This window comes from Sinocyclocheilus grahami, unplaced genomic scaffold, assembly GCF_001515645.1.
Source record: "Sinocyclocheilus grahami isolate Dianchi unplaced genomic scaffold, SAMN03320097.WGS_v1.1 scaffold657.1, whole genome shotgun sequence".
Lineage (NCBI taxonomy): Eukaryota > Metazoa > Chordata > Actinopteri > Cypriniformes > Cyprinidae > Sinocyclocheilus > Sinocyclocheilus grahami.
This window is the reverse complement of record NW_015505836.1, coordinates 795,422-809,375: the sequence shown is the minus strand read 5'-3', so window position 1 is coordinate 809,375 and position 13,954 is coordinate 795,422. Positions and strand designations below refer to the sequence as shown.

The 13,954-nt window shown below is 34.9% G+C and overlaps 1 protein-coding gene across 1 annotated transcript in view; it reads left to right on the top strand.

Moving 5' to 3' along the window:
• The window catches only part of mical1 (microtubule associated monooxygenase, calponin and LIM domain containing 1), a 42,725-nt gene extending 28,771 nt beyond the window's left edge, over nt 1–13,954 (top strand). The window contains exons 16-24 of the mRNA XM_016242423.1: nt 142–334; nt 1,213–1,250; nt 3,665–4,385; nt 7,166–7,281; nt 7,866–7,973; nt 8,412–8,505; nt 11,114–11,201; nt 11,552–11,625; nt 12,520–13,954. Coding sequence (XP_016097909.1) covers nt 142–334; nt 1,213–1,250; nt 3,665–4,385; nt 7,166–7,281; nt 7,866–7,973; nt 8,412–8,505; nt 11,114–11,201; nt 11,552–11,625; nt 12,520–12,719 — 1,632 coding nt within the window. The 3' untranslated portion in view covers nt 12,720–13,954. The remainder of the gene's footprint in view (nt 1–141; nt 335–1,212; nt 1,251–3,664; nt 4,386–7,165; nt 7,282–7,865; nt 7,974–8,411; nt 8,506–11,113; nt 11,202–11,551; nt 11,626–12,519) is intronic.

Sequence of the window (13,954 nt, the reverse complement as noted above, 5' to 3'; positions counted from 1 at the left end):
AAAAAATATCCAGAGTAAATTCATTCCAGGGGGGCAAAATTTGCCCCCGTTAAAAAAAAAAAAAAAAAAAGTAAATTCTTGTAATGCATTGCTCCATAGTAATTATATGTGCAGTATCTTAAACTTTGTCTAATTGTCCAGCCTGCGGCACCTGTGGTGCCCATGGCCTCATCAGAGGCGGGCAGCAGTGAGCTCTGTTATTTCTGCAACAAGCATCTATACGTGCTGGAGAGAGGAAGCGCTGAGGGCAAGTTCTTCCATCGCAGTTGTTTCAATTGTTATCAGTGCGGCTCCACTCTACGGCAGGGCGGATACACTTTCCACTCCGACACGGGTAAGCCTGAGATACATTTTATTTTATTTTTTTACTTTACTTTATTTTATTCTATTCTATTTTACTTTATTATACCTCATTTTATTTTACCTTATTGTACTTCATTTTATTTCTATTTCATTTTCATTTAATTTTAATTTACTTTAGTATACTTCATTTTCTTTTACCTTATTACTGTATACTTCATTTTATTTGTATTATTTAATTTAATTATACTTCATTTATTTTGCTTTATTTTACATTTTATTTACTTCATTTTATTTTACCTTATACTTCATTTTATTTTACTTTATTATGCTTTATTTCATTTTCTTGTACTTTATTTTATTTAACCTTATTATACTTCTTTGTTTTACTATATTTTTTATTTATATTTATTTTATTTTTGGAGATCAGTGAGTAACACCGATACCGATAACAGAAAAAATGAGCATTTATCGGCCGATACCGATATGGTGGCCGATATATCGTGCATCCCTAAACAGTAGGTAAAAGTAGGCCTAAATACAGTATATAATTTTTCAGAATTTCTGAATGATTATAAATATTTCAGTATTGATATTTTTTTATATTTCTTATGTTACATAATGCAATTTATTTTATTATTTATCATAGACTTGTGTCTCATCTGCTGTCATAAGGACTGAAACATCTTGATGTTATATAAATTATTACATAAGCTTTTAAAGCTATACATAACGTGCACCGTGTGGAATGCTGTTTTATTAGGTTCTAATTATTACAACACATGTAAATTACAATCAACCACCTATGCAGCCCTTCAAATATAGATCTTCTTAAATGATCCTGCTTGTGGGGCTTGTTCAATAATTTACCCCTTGTCTAAGAAGAACATGTTGAATTTGATTTGTCTTCAGGGAGATTCTACTGTGAGCTGCACTCAGCGGCTGAGAGTGTGTTTTAACGCTGTGTGTGTGTGTGTGTGTGTGTGTGTGTGTGTGTGTGTGTGTGTGTGTGTGTGTGTGTGTGAAGAGGGCATCTGTGTAAAGTAATGCTTGTGGGATTGGATTCCTAGTGGTTGGTCATAAGACTCCTCAGAGCTGATGCAGTTTTCTGTGAGCTACTGATGTTTTTTGCAGTCACTTTCTGTTGCAATCTATTCAACTGTATGATTTAAAGACAAGCAGTTTTAGTACTACTCATTTTAAACCAACATAATGCTAATGCACAACTGAAGATGAGAATGATTAGCCAATGCTTTGCAAGTCTGCTTTCCCATTGTACGTACTTAATTAAAGCCTATCATGGATAAATAAATATGACACTAAAACCGCCAGTAGGTGGCAGCAAGTCCCTGTTTTAATGGGTGATTCATTGAATCAGTCATTCAAATGATTCATTCAAAATGCCTAATTCGTTTAGAATCAAAGCAAGTGAAGGTCTTTATGAATGGATCATTGAATGATTGACTCAAATGATTTGTTCAAAAACCGATTAATTCAGGAGCGAAACAGTGCAGTGTTGCTCTGAGAGATGTTCTGTTCCGACTATTTTTGTTGGTGAAACAGACAACAGACAATATTGTGTGTAAAAAGTAACTCAGTAAATATTAACTTCTTGTTTGTTGCACTCTTGTGTAGAATCGGTACTCTTGCTTATGTGATATTGACTATTACAAATCTTTTATAAAACCATAGTGTTATTTTTTGCTTTCGTAACTTGAATTATAGGTACATTTTTAACTATTCTAATAGGCTTCATCACGCAGTGAATGCTTTTGGACTCTCAAGATGTGTTTTTGTTTGTTTTTTGCATACACACACTTGATCATGTCAGTTTGCACATCGTTGAAACAACAATTACGATATTATTGTAGACGATAAATATCGCACACCCCTAGTACACTCACATTTACTGCTATTCTGAAAAATGTCACTGTTAAAATTGAGACATTTCAACAGGAGTTCATGCAACCAGGAGTTTTGCTTGAGGGCAAAATATTTTCCCGCACGAATTTTGAATCGATTAAAGATGGTCATGCATATTGAACAACAGAAAGCTGGTTGATTTGAAATGTCTTTGTGAGCAATGCTTTACACATCACTATACTATTGCCAATAATGGTTGACTGATATATTGCCACAGTCGAAAAAATCACTTAATTTTACAGTCAGTTAGTAATCTAGTTAAAGTCTCACAGTTAGTTGTAAGCTGTACTGTATATGTGACCCTGGACCACAAAACCTCATACGGGTCAATTTTTTGAAATGTAGATTTATACATCTTCTGAAAGCTGAATAAATAAGCTTTCCATTAATGTATGGTTTGTTAGGATAGGTTTGTTAGATATTTGGCCGAGATACGACTTTTTGAAAATCTGGAATCTGAGGGTGCAAAAAAATCAAAATACTGAGAAAATTGCCTTTAAAGTTGTCCAAATGAAGGTCTTAGCAATGCATATTACTAAGTTTTGATATATGTACGGTAGGAAATTTACAAAATATTTACTTAATATCCTAATGATTTTTGGCATAAAATAAAAATCGATAATAAGTTTGACCCATACAATGTTTTTTTGGCTATTGTTACAAATATACCCCAGCGACTTAAGACTGGTTTTGTTGTCCAGGGTCACATATGTCATTAGAGTTATTAGTTTAGAATCAAACTGATCACATTGTTTTTGATTAATCAAAGACTCTTGAAAAAATGTATTACAAATGTTTACACAAAAATATTAAGCAGCACAACTGCTTTCAACATTGATAATAAGAGATGTTTATACCCCAGCGACTTAAGACTGGTTTTGTTGTCCAGGGTCACATATGTCATTAGAGTTATTAGTTTAGAATCAAACTGATCACATTGTTTTTGATTAATCAAAGACTCTTGAAAAAATGTATTACAAATGTTTACACAAAAATATTAAGCAGCACAACTGCTTTCAACATTGATAATAAGAGATGTTTATTGAGCAGCAAATCAGTATATTAGAATTATTTCTGAAGGATAATGTGACACTGAAGACAGGAGTAATGATGCTGAAAATTCAGCTTTGCATCACAAATATAAATTAATAATTTTAATATATTCACACAGAGACCAATTATTTTTAACTGCAATAATATTTCACAATTTCACGGTTTTTATTGTATTTTTGATCAAATAAATGCAGTCTTGATGAGCATAAGAGACTTTCAAAATATTTAAAAATCATACCGACCGCAAACTTTTGAACAGTAGTACATATGAATTGTATTTTGACACATTTCTGTCTAAAACCGTTTCGCAGTGTAACAGTTCACACACTTGCACAAAATATGTCTGTTCTAAAATATCATGATAATGTTATGTTATTAAATTTTCTAGAATCAAATCGAAAATAGCCTTAATGAGGAGGATGAGAAGGAGAAAAATGGTGAAACAGTGGAAATTTCATCCCCACCTCCACACGTCTCTGTAAGACGGAAGGGCTCGTACAAGATCTCCGTTGACCCTGACTTTGAAGAATCGACTGAGTGTCTCACTCCCACAGAGCAAGAAGACCAACCGCCATCAGAGCTCAAACCAGAGAGCACAGGCATCAAGAACCAACAAAATAACAGCAGTCCGTCTGTTCCAGTGCCGGCCCCTCGACCGTCCAGAGCTCCGCTCCCAAAACCTCGCACTGTCCATAACGTGGTGCCTCAAGCCTCAAATACCCCCGAGGAACCAGAGCAGAACCAAGAGGAAACTCCGGAATCCAAATCCAAACCGTCGCTGCGTAAACTTCAGCTGAGCCAAGAGGAGAAGGCCGACCGGCTCAGCCAGGATTCAGACTCGGAGACGCCCGCCTCGTCTTCTGCCGCCTCCACCTCCTCTTCCTCCAAGCAGCAGGAAGGAGGCGAGGAGGAGGGCTACTGGAGCGGAGGCACCGCAACCGGTATGAGCTTGCGGGACCAGCGCAACCGGCGCTGCATGAGAAGGAAGAGTGAACCACCACCTTCTGCACACTCGCAACACGGAAAGATGCGCTCCAAGTTTTCCCCATGGAATCTCTCTTCACCTCGACTGCAGCAGCGCTTCAGCGTCCTCAGAGTCGCACCTTCAGGTTAGGAGTCAACATTTTTGGTAGTCAGCTTTATTTAGATAGTGCTTTATACAATACACTTTCTATTAAAGGGGTCATATAATGCGATTTCAAGTCTTCCTTTCTCTTTGGAGTGTTACAAGCTGATTGTGCATAGATAAGATCACTGAAGTTGCAAAGACTAAAGTCTCAAAACCAAAGAAATATTCTTTATCAAAGTTAAGACTCTGCCACGCCCCCCTAAAACGGCTCGTTCTAACACGCCCCCACATATCTACCTCACTATGTGGGAATATTTGCGTAATGCGGCCCAAATGTGCACGCAAAGAAAGAAGGCGTGGTTTCAGTAACCGGAGTTAGTGTTGAAGCAGCATGTCAGGGAGACGCTGTGTGTTTCTAGGCGAAAGCAAAAGCACTTTATTTGGCCTTCCGGAAGTAGATGCAATTAGGAATCTTTAAGATTACTTACAACAGAACAGCAATGCATTTTATGGACGACCGTTTCGTGAACCTAGGAGAGGAGGTAATTCTGACTTTGCTATGACAATCTGGCGCTTCTGAATCGGCTACTGTTTTGTTATTAGTTTAAGTATTTGCTATTGACTGTTCAAATGCGGAGTTTTGCGCATTGTGTATGTGTGCGCGTGTGTGAGAGAGAGAGAGAGAGTGCGCGCGCGAGAGAGAGAGGGTCACATCACAGTGGAGTCAGCTGTCTTAACCGTGGCTTGTGTACTGCACACATACCAGCTTCATCACTGTCTGTCACGAGACTCTGTTCCCCTTTCGGGCTCTGTCTTTACATTTATTTTGAAAGATGAAGCTCGCGATTATGGTAAGGGGCGTTACATTTCCGACGAGTGCTTGCGGTGTTCGGCCAATCACAATGCACTGGGTCAGCTGGCCAATCAGAGCAGACTGCGCTTGTCGGAAGGAGGGACTTTGTAGAAAACAAAGCGTTTGAGAGAGGCGGGGCATAGAGGACCTACGATAATGTACAGTATTTGAAAAATAATGTGTTTTTTGAACATTAAAGCATGTCAACATATTCTGTTACACCAAATACACAAAATAATGATCTTTAAAAAAGCATCATATGACCCCTTTAAAGTGCCCCTATTATGGGTAATGAAAGGTGCATAATTTGGTTTTGGGAGTCCCCAACAACAGGTTGACATGCATGCAAGGTCAAAAAACACTTTCATTGTCTTATAATATGCATTTATTTTTACCTTACTTGCTCAACGACTCCCAAACGATTCATTTTTCCAAACCCCTCCTTTGTGTGACGCTAATCTGCGGTGATTGGTCCGATTGGTCTCATTTTAATTTAATCATGCCTGTAATTCCTGATACAGCAGCCTTTGTGAGTGCAGTGCTGCTTTGTGTACAGTGTTACCGGGGAAACCGCTATTTTTACCGCTCCAAAAGCGGCACCTAGTGGCAAAGAATGAAATGGCATTTTCATTCAGACCAACGCAAAAAGACCAACAAGTGGGTGGGCAATGTGCTAATGTTTCATGTTGACATCAACACGAAACGGCTTGGGATTTGTTTTAAAAAACGACTCGTTTCAATGATTCAGAGTCGACTCTTTCTTTTGAGGGACAATAACTTAAAGGGGTCCTATTATGCTCTTTTACAAAGTCTTGATTTTGTTTTGGGGGTGTACAAGAACAGGCTCTCGTATTATGTTGTTCGAAAAAACTTTTTAATTCAGATTTAAAACTTTGCAGGATGTTTTCATTCACTTAGAGCTGTGTTACACACTGCATGAAAAGTAATTTTCAAAAATGTAATTTACAATTCTGTTAACAGACTTCTGTTAAAATAGCAAACTTCTTCAAATATGAGACAGATTCAAATTCTGCTGTAAAGCAGCTCTAAAAAAAAAAAAAGACAATAGTTTCAATAAAATAAAAGCATTGTGTGTAAGGCTGCACAATTTTGCCAAAAATCTTGTGATTATCTATCAACATGACTAATAAAATGTAATAAATGATTATTATTATTATCATTATTGTTGCAATTGTTGATAAGTATGATTATTAATAATATTATGTCTAAATATTAAAGAAAATGACTACTATTGTTATTTTACTGTAAAATAAAAATCGTATTTAATAAAATAATATAATAAATAATAATAATAGTTACAGCACAACTGTACTATACAATGCTGATATTTATTGCTGTCTTAATTTCTTAATTTTCAAACCAGCAAGCTTTAATTTAGATGGAAAACTGCTGAAAACAGCAGCTGGTAGACTGATCAAAAGAGTAGTTCTTTGATGAGAAAATGACAGAAAAAATGAAAAATCTGTCATCATTTATTCATCCTCAACTAAATCCTGTTCCAAACTAGTATGAGTTTCTTTCTTCTGTTAAACACAAAAGAAGATTGTGAAGAATAGCTGGTACCCATTGACTTTCATTGTATTTTTAAGTCAATGGCTACCAGCAACTGTTTGGCTACCAACATTGTTTACATTTAGTCATTTAGCATGTTTAGAATGCCTTGTGTGCAACAGAAGAAAGAAACTCGTACAGGTTTGGAAGCAACTTGAGGCTAAGTAAATGATGACGAAATTTTAATTTTTTGGGGTCAATTATGAAACAAATTCAATTCAGCTATAAAGCAGCGCAACAGAAGACAATACTGTTTAGGTTTTGTTCTCATTCAGTGTCAGTGAAGCCAAATCGAAAATATTACTGAGTATTATGTGTACAAATATCTTTTAGTACCGAACGTCTCTAGGTTAAGATTAATTTTTAGCAGCTGATTTTGCTATGATTTTCATTAGGACAAGCTCAACCAGACCATTATGTATCAGAAGACGATAATGAAGAAGGTGTTGATGATGATGAAGAGGAGAATGAAGAGGATCTTCAAGGAGAAGACCATTATTTGGATTGCAAGGTGAGATTATGTTCAAATTAGTATTTTAACACTTGGTCCGTAGCTTATTTTGGCTGAGGAACGGCCCTAGATTTGGTCAGAAGGCCACATTTCTATGCATGACATTTTCTACAAACAAGAAGAATATGCAGTTATTTTGCTGATACTTGAGCATGACTGCCCAGAATAGAACTTGATTATGATGCCATTTCATGAACAAAGGCTGCATGATTTGGGGAAAATATTTGATCAAAATTTGGATTGGGATTTAAAATGTAAAACCTTTCACCTTTGTTATGCTTTTTGGTAAGGCTGCACAATTTGGCCAAACATTTTGTGATTGTGACGTGTGATCAATATGACATTATTATTATTAAATGCAGATATTAAGCAAAATAATAAGCATTAATATTGTAACATTTCACGGTAAAATAAAAACTACTACTAATAAAAAAATCATATTTATGGCTTTCTTAATTTTCAAACTATCAAGCTTTTATTTTGGGGGGAAAAACACTAGATCATGTGATCATGTTTTCTGGTAGACTGATTAAAAACTGCTCTCTAGGAAGTTGTTGACTCGGGATTGTGTTTTCTGTGTTCAGGGGGTTGATTTTGAGATTTCTGAGTCAGAGAAACACAACCTAAAGAGGATGAAAACTCTGGAGCGGAAAGCAAGGATGAGTGAAATCCAGCGCTTCCACAAAGCTCAGGTGAGCAAGATCACACTCCTCAAAGACCACAGAAGAAGTCTGAACCGTGTAGATTATTTCCCATAACTGTAATAAACATATGCAGGTTAAATAAAAGGTAACACTTTAAAGTAAGGTCCCATTAGTAAACATTAACTAATGCATTACATACATTAACATTAAAGTACAACTGTTCCTTGCTTATGTTGTTTCAGGTCCATTAAATAATTTTAATTGATACAACTTTTGATTTTAAGAATTAACAACAAATGTTGACCTTAGCTAAGATTAAGAAATGCCTTCGAAGTATTTTTCATTGTTGGTTCATGTTAACTCTTGTAGTTAACAAATGGAACCTTATTGTTTTACCAATAAAAGAAACATTAGCATCGAGTTCTATCAAGTGTCTGATTTTCATTCTTATTTGGTCATGCTGTCCTGGTTCCGCCACCCCCGCAGACGATTCAGAGACGGCTGGATGAGATAGAAGTGACCTTTAAAGAGCTGGAGGAGAAAGGAGTGGAGCTGGAGAGAGCTTTGAGAGGAGAGGCTGGTATGACATCTCATCCATCTACAGAAAACCACGTTCACTGCTAATGATTTCACTTCATCATATTCTACAGCAGTCAGACTGGGCGCTAGATTCTCACTGAAACACTTCAAACTTGTTAACCCTCATAGCACGGGTAGCCACTGAGATGTCTATTAAATATAAATTGAAAGAAATTCATATGCCAGCAAAAGATTTTAGTTTAGTTAATTTAGATTGAATTGCAATAAGTCCATCAGTCTATTAATATAAACTCATGACAACTTAATGTGTAATAATAATAATAATAATAATTATTATTATTATTATTATTCATTTTATTATTTAAATCTAACTATTGCTGCACATGGTCGAACAAATTAAATCAAATAAATGTATTAATTTAATTTCTATAATAAATTATATAATAATAAATATGTCTGATTCGTTTAAATTATTCAATATTAATAATAAATTAGAAACAACCATTTTTTTTATTTCTAAATAATTAATTTCAGTCATTTTTATTTTTGAAATACAGAGTTTCGTATCATGATATGATTATTATATTTTCTTTATGTAGTCAGTTAAGTATTGAATTTGAAATGAATTACAAATAGTCCATCTGTCAATTAAATGAAGTCATAAGTAGAGATCGACCGATTTACCGATATTTTTCCCGATATTTAAGCATTTTACAATAATCGGATATCGGTTTTGTAATATCGGATTCACCGATAAACGCCGTCATCTTGTGGATGTTTTGAGAATTGCGCGCAGGATCACCATTGCAGCGCGTCTGAGGGGAAACAAGACAACAACAATGGCGTGCACAGGTACTTGATTTACTGTAGTTAGTAAACTTTATTTAACATAACAGCCATTAATGCACAAATTACATGTATTACAACAAAATGCCTGATATGCAGTTTATGTAGCTTGGCTCGAAGAAATAGAGACGAACTCACAGAGTCACATAAGATAATCCGTCAAGTCCTGTCCCAATAAAGACGTAACTTTGCGTGAATTAAATAATATGCAGCCTTGAATGGGCGCATGTTGGAAATAAACGTGCTGAATTTAATTCCCTCTCTGTTGTCTATATGCTCATCGTCTCATGAAGTCGGAGTCACGTAGGCTAAGATAATCCGTTAAGTCCTCTCCCAATAAAGACGTAACTTTGCATTAATTAAATAATACAGCCATGAATGAGCGCATGTTGGAAATAAAAACGCTAAATTTAATTCTCTGTCTGTTGTCTATGCTCATCATTAGTCTCGTGAAGCCGCTTTCATATTGCTGTTCACTCACCGGGTTGATGCTCAGGAAATGCTCCAGCACGGCCACCGCATGTAAATTTGAACAAGATTCACTTGTTTAAAACACCCTAAATTTGATTAACATTTACTATATAACCATTATTTCGCTAATAAACATCTAAATAGATACAACTCTATGGAAATTAATTATTTATTATCTCCACGAGCGATCGCAGTTTGAGTATAGTTCTGTGTAAATGCATAGATAAACTGCGCTGTCAGCAGGCATTTCATAATCTAGAAGGACAAAACCATTATTAGTAATTCTGATATAACATGCCAGTTGAGAAATGCAATAAAATGCGATGTTTTGTTTGTTATATTTAAATATTCCAGAAAATATTATTCAGTGAATTAACATTATCCAGTGAATTATTCTTCACTCTTTAGCCTATTAAACATCTTATAAACCTACTAAAACTGTAGTTTAAAATGAAGTTGATATGACTCCTTTCCTTTATTTATTTTCTCCATTTGAAAACATTAGACCTTCTACATTTATTTTGCTTATTGTTAATATTAGTGTTGCTGCTGATGCTTTAAATAAAATGTATTTTTACTGTTGTAATATGAAGATTAAATTTAACATGAAAGATGTTTTTCAACACTTTCTTTAAGATGACTGAAAGGAGGAAAAACCAAAGGGAAGTATGGACTTACGTCACTCAGTCATTTAAAACAGCAAATAAATATCGGTTCTGCATATCGGTTATCGGGCACATAAACATACAAATAATTGGTATCGTATCGGTTATAAAATATCAATATCGGTCAATCACTAGTCATAAGTTTCATGTATAATTATATTATTATTGTTATTATTATTATTGTTGTTGTTGTTGTTGTTGTCATCTAGCTGTTATTGTTCCAGTACAATGAGCAAAAAAGCTTTAACATTTTTATTGTGTTCAATTGTATTGTATTAATTAATTAAAATTGAATATTTATTGTATATACATATATATATATTTTTTAAATTTCCATTTATCATTTATTTTCATTCCAACATGGAACAAACATAAGGCTTTCAGTGAACATGAATGTTCTTTTTTCAAAAAATGTTTATTAGATATTTGTACAAGAATAAGTAACTTAATTAACGCTTACATTTATTTATTCGTTGCATATGAATTTCTTCAGATGAAATCAATTAAAAGCTTTTTTGTGCCCTGCATGCATGGAAACTCCTTCAGTACTGTTGTGTAAGCTTCCCAGAATGCACTATAGGTTGGTTGAGTTGAAGCCAAAGGGTGTCAAAGTGTGGCGATGACCGAGATTAAAGAGATCTTGTTTTAACTCTGTGTGTGTTTTAGGTTCAGACCCTGAAACGATTGATCACTGGATTGATCTGGTCCAGGAGAAGAACAATCTGCTCTCAGAGGAGTCGGATCTCATGGTTGCGTAAGTCTGAACACTGTGACAAAGTAATCATGTCAGCATTAACATAATTAACATTAAGGAGCTCAATAGCAGTTATTGCTCAAAGTGCATCATCTATTTTTGCATGTGTTGAAGAAAAACCTCAAGCCTCGTCGTCTTGTTGCCCCTGGCAACCTCTCTCTTCTTCATGTCTTTGACTAGCACTGATGCTTAAGATGAATGCTTCGAGTGGCCTCATTTATTTAACTCACCGCTTTACATGTATTTAGCATATATTGTGCACAGCTGGATCCTCTATGCAGAAACTAAATTACAGGCTGTGCTAACAGCAGCAGAATATTTTTGTGTGATTCTGGTTTTGTGTTTCAAAGGTCTCGGCAGCTGGAGCTGGAAGACAAACAGAGCATGTTAGAGATGGAGCTACGGAGATACATGGAAATGGATGGTGGGAATTGAAAACTGGTTCCGTTTTACCGAGAAATTAGTTTGCCAATATTTCAGTTTGTAAATAGTACTATGTAGTGTTGATTTGTCATTATATAATTAAATTAAAATGCAAATTAAAAATGATGTTTTATTCATATTAATATTTGTTGTTGTTATTATTATTGCTAATAATAATAACACAAAGTAAAAAGCTAATAAATAAAATTACTAAAATTCTTGTTAAATATTACTCATTGATTTTAACAATTTAATTGTAATATTAAATCAGAATTAAGTTATTATTAATATCGAAGTACAGTGTTCTCTTTATATAATAGTCATTTGGCAATTAATATGAGGTCATGAAAGCGTCATGTATAATTAATAATAAGAATAGAAATCGTTATTATTATTGTTGTTGTTGTTGTTTTAGTTCCTCCAACACGATGAGCAAAAAACTCCAAAACAAATAATTTTATTGTATTCATTTATATATTTGAATTATAATATATTAAATATTTGTAATAATTTAAATAGTTATTTAATAATAATAATATAAAATAATAAATTAGTATTGTTGTTGTTGTTTAGCTGTTGCACATGCTCCAACACAATGAGCAAAAAGCCAGAAATAAATGCTTTTATTGTTTAAAAGCACAGACACGCCTAAAAGGTGCGGGTTAACAGGTTAAATATCAATAATAAGCATAATTTAATCTTAGTATTAACTTGTTTAAATACTTCAAACTATTTAATTAAATTACTTAAATTATAAAAATAAGAATATGTAATATACTTTAAATATTTAATATTATATCATTTTAAATAAAGTATTAATTTGGTGTTGTTGTTTTTTATTATGTGAACATATGCACACATGCATTAATGTGTTTCGATGTTCTTGTGCATGTAGACTCTGAGAAAATCCCTGAGCAGCGAGAACATGAGAATCAGGTCCTGCAGGAGATGCTGGACGTGGTGGACATGAGGGATTCACTGGTGGCCTTCCTGGAGGAGAAGAGGCTGAAGGAAGTCAACGATGAACTGCTGGGGAACTCCGTAATGGAGGCCAAGAGACATTCAACCGCAGCATCCCAGGTGCTCTGGGAATGAGACGCCACAAACACACGCTTTTTTGAATGCCACAACACCTTAACAGAGTAGTTCCCCATAAAGCTCATCATTTACTCATCCTCATGCCTTTACAAACCTTCCATGACTCGTTATCTTTTGTGGAAAACAAAAGGGGAAAAGTTGCATGATGTTCTCTTTTCCATACAATAAAACTGAAAGGTCAAAAGACAAAAAGCAGCATTAAATCCTTGAATAAAGTCCTTGAAGCCACGTGATTGATGTGAAGTTTTATTAGGCTTTCATATAAAAGTTGTTTTTCTGTCTCAAATCGCAGCTTTGTTTAGTTCGAGTAATGCCAAAAAAATCAACGCTTCTCATGTGCCTCATAACCAGTTTTGCAGTGCTTAAAATTTTCAGTGAACCATGACTTGGTGTCATTTTTGAGCCTCAACAGCTCACTATTTACTTTTATAGCATAGATAGAAAATAGAAAGAAAGTCAAAATGCACTCAATGAAAGAAAGAATGTCATACAGGTTTGCATTGACAAAAGGGTGAATAAATAGTAATTTCTGGGTGAACTGTCTCTTTAAAGACTCACTTATATCACACAATATAAACAACCCCAATGACTTGCAGGCACAAATGCATACATTGCACATCTTTGTGTAGAGACACTGCTCTTGTAAACCAAAGAGTTCAACGCATCTGCACACACAGATTTATGACACTGAAGATTTGGAAACTAGTGCCGGCCGCTACGGTCTCGCTCCAACATAAACGTGCTTTTAAATGGATACAGAAACTCTGGAGAGTGTAGAAAATGTTGTGGAGCTGCACATCCGTCCCAGCCTTCACTGCCCAGACACAGCCTTTGACTCGCTTCAAACTCTCACGCTCAAACACACAGACTTCACTGGGGCAGATGTTTGTGCACACGTGTGCGATTGTATTGCATCTCGCACTTTTAGAAGAGTCTATCAAGGTCATGTATGTTCTAGCTATCAAAATGATTAAAGCTTATTTCTGACACCCAATTAAAAAAATTAAAAAGCTGATTGGGAGTTTAACTCACAATTCTGACTTTTGCAAGTGCGAGATAAACATGCAGAATTGCCAGATATAGAGTCCGAATTGCAAGATGTAGTTGGGGAAAAAACAAACCAAAAAAAAATAATTGTGAGATGCAAACTCAGAATTCTGAGTGAGAAAAAAAGGTCAGGCTTGGAAAATGAAATGCGACTTTATCTCACAATTCTGAACGTTTTCTTGTGA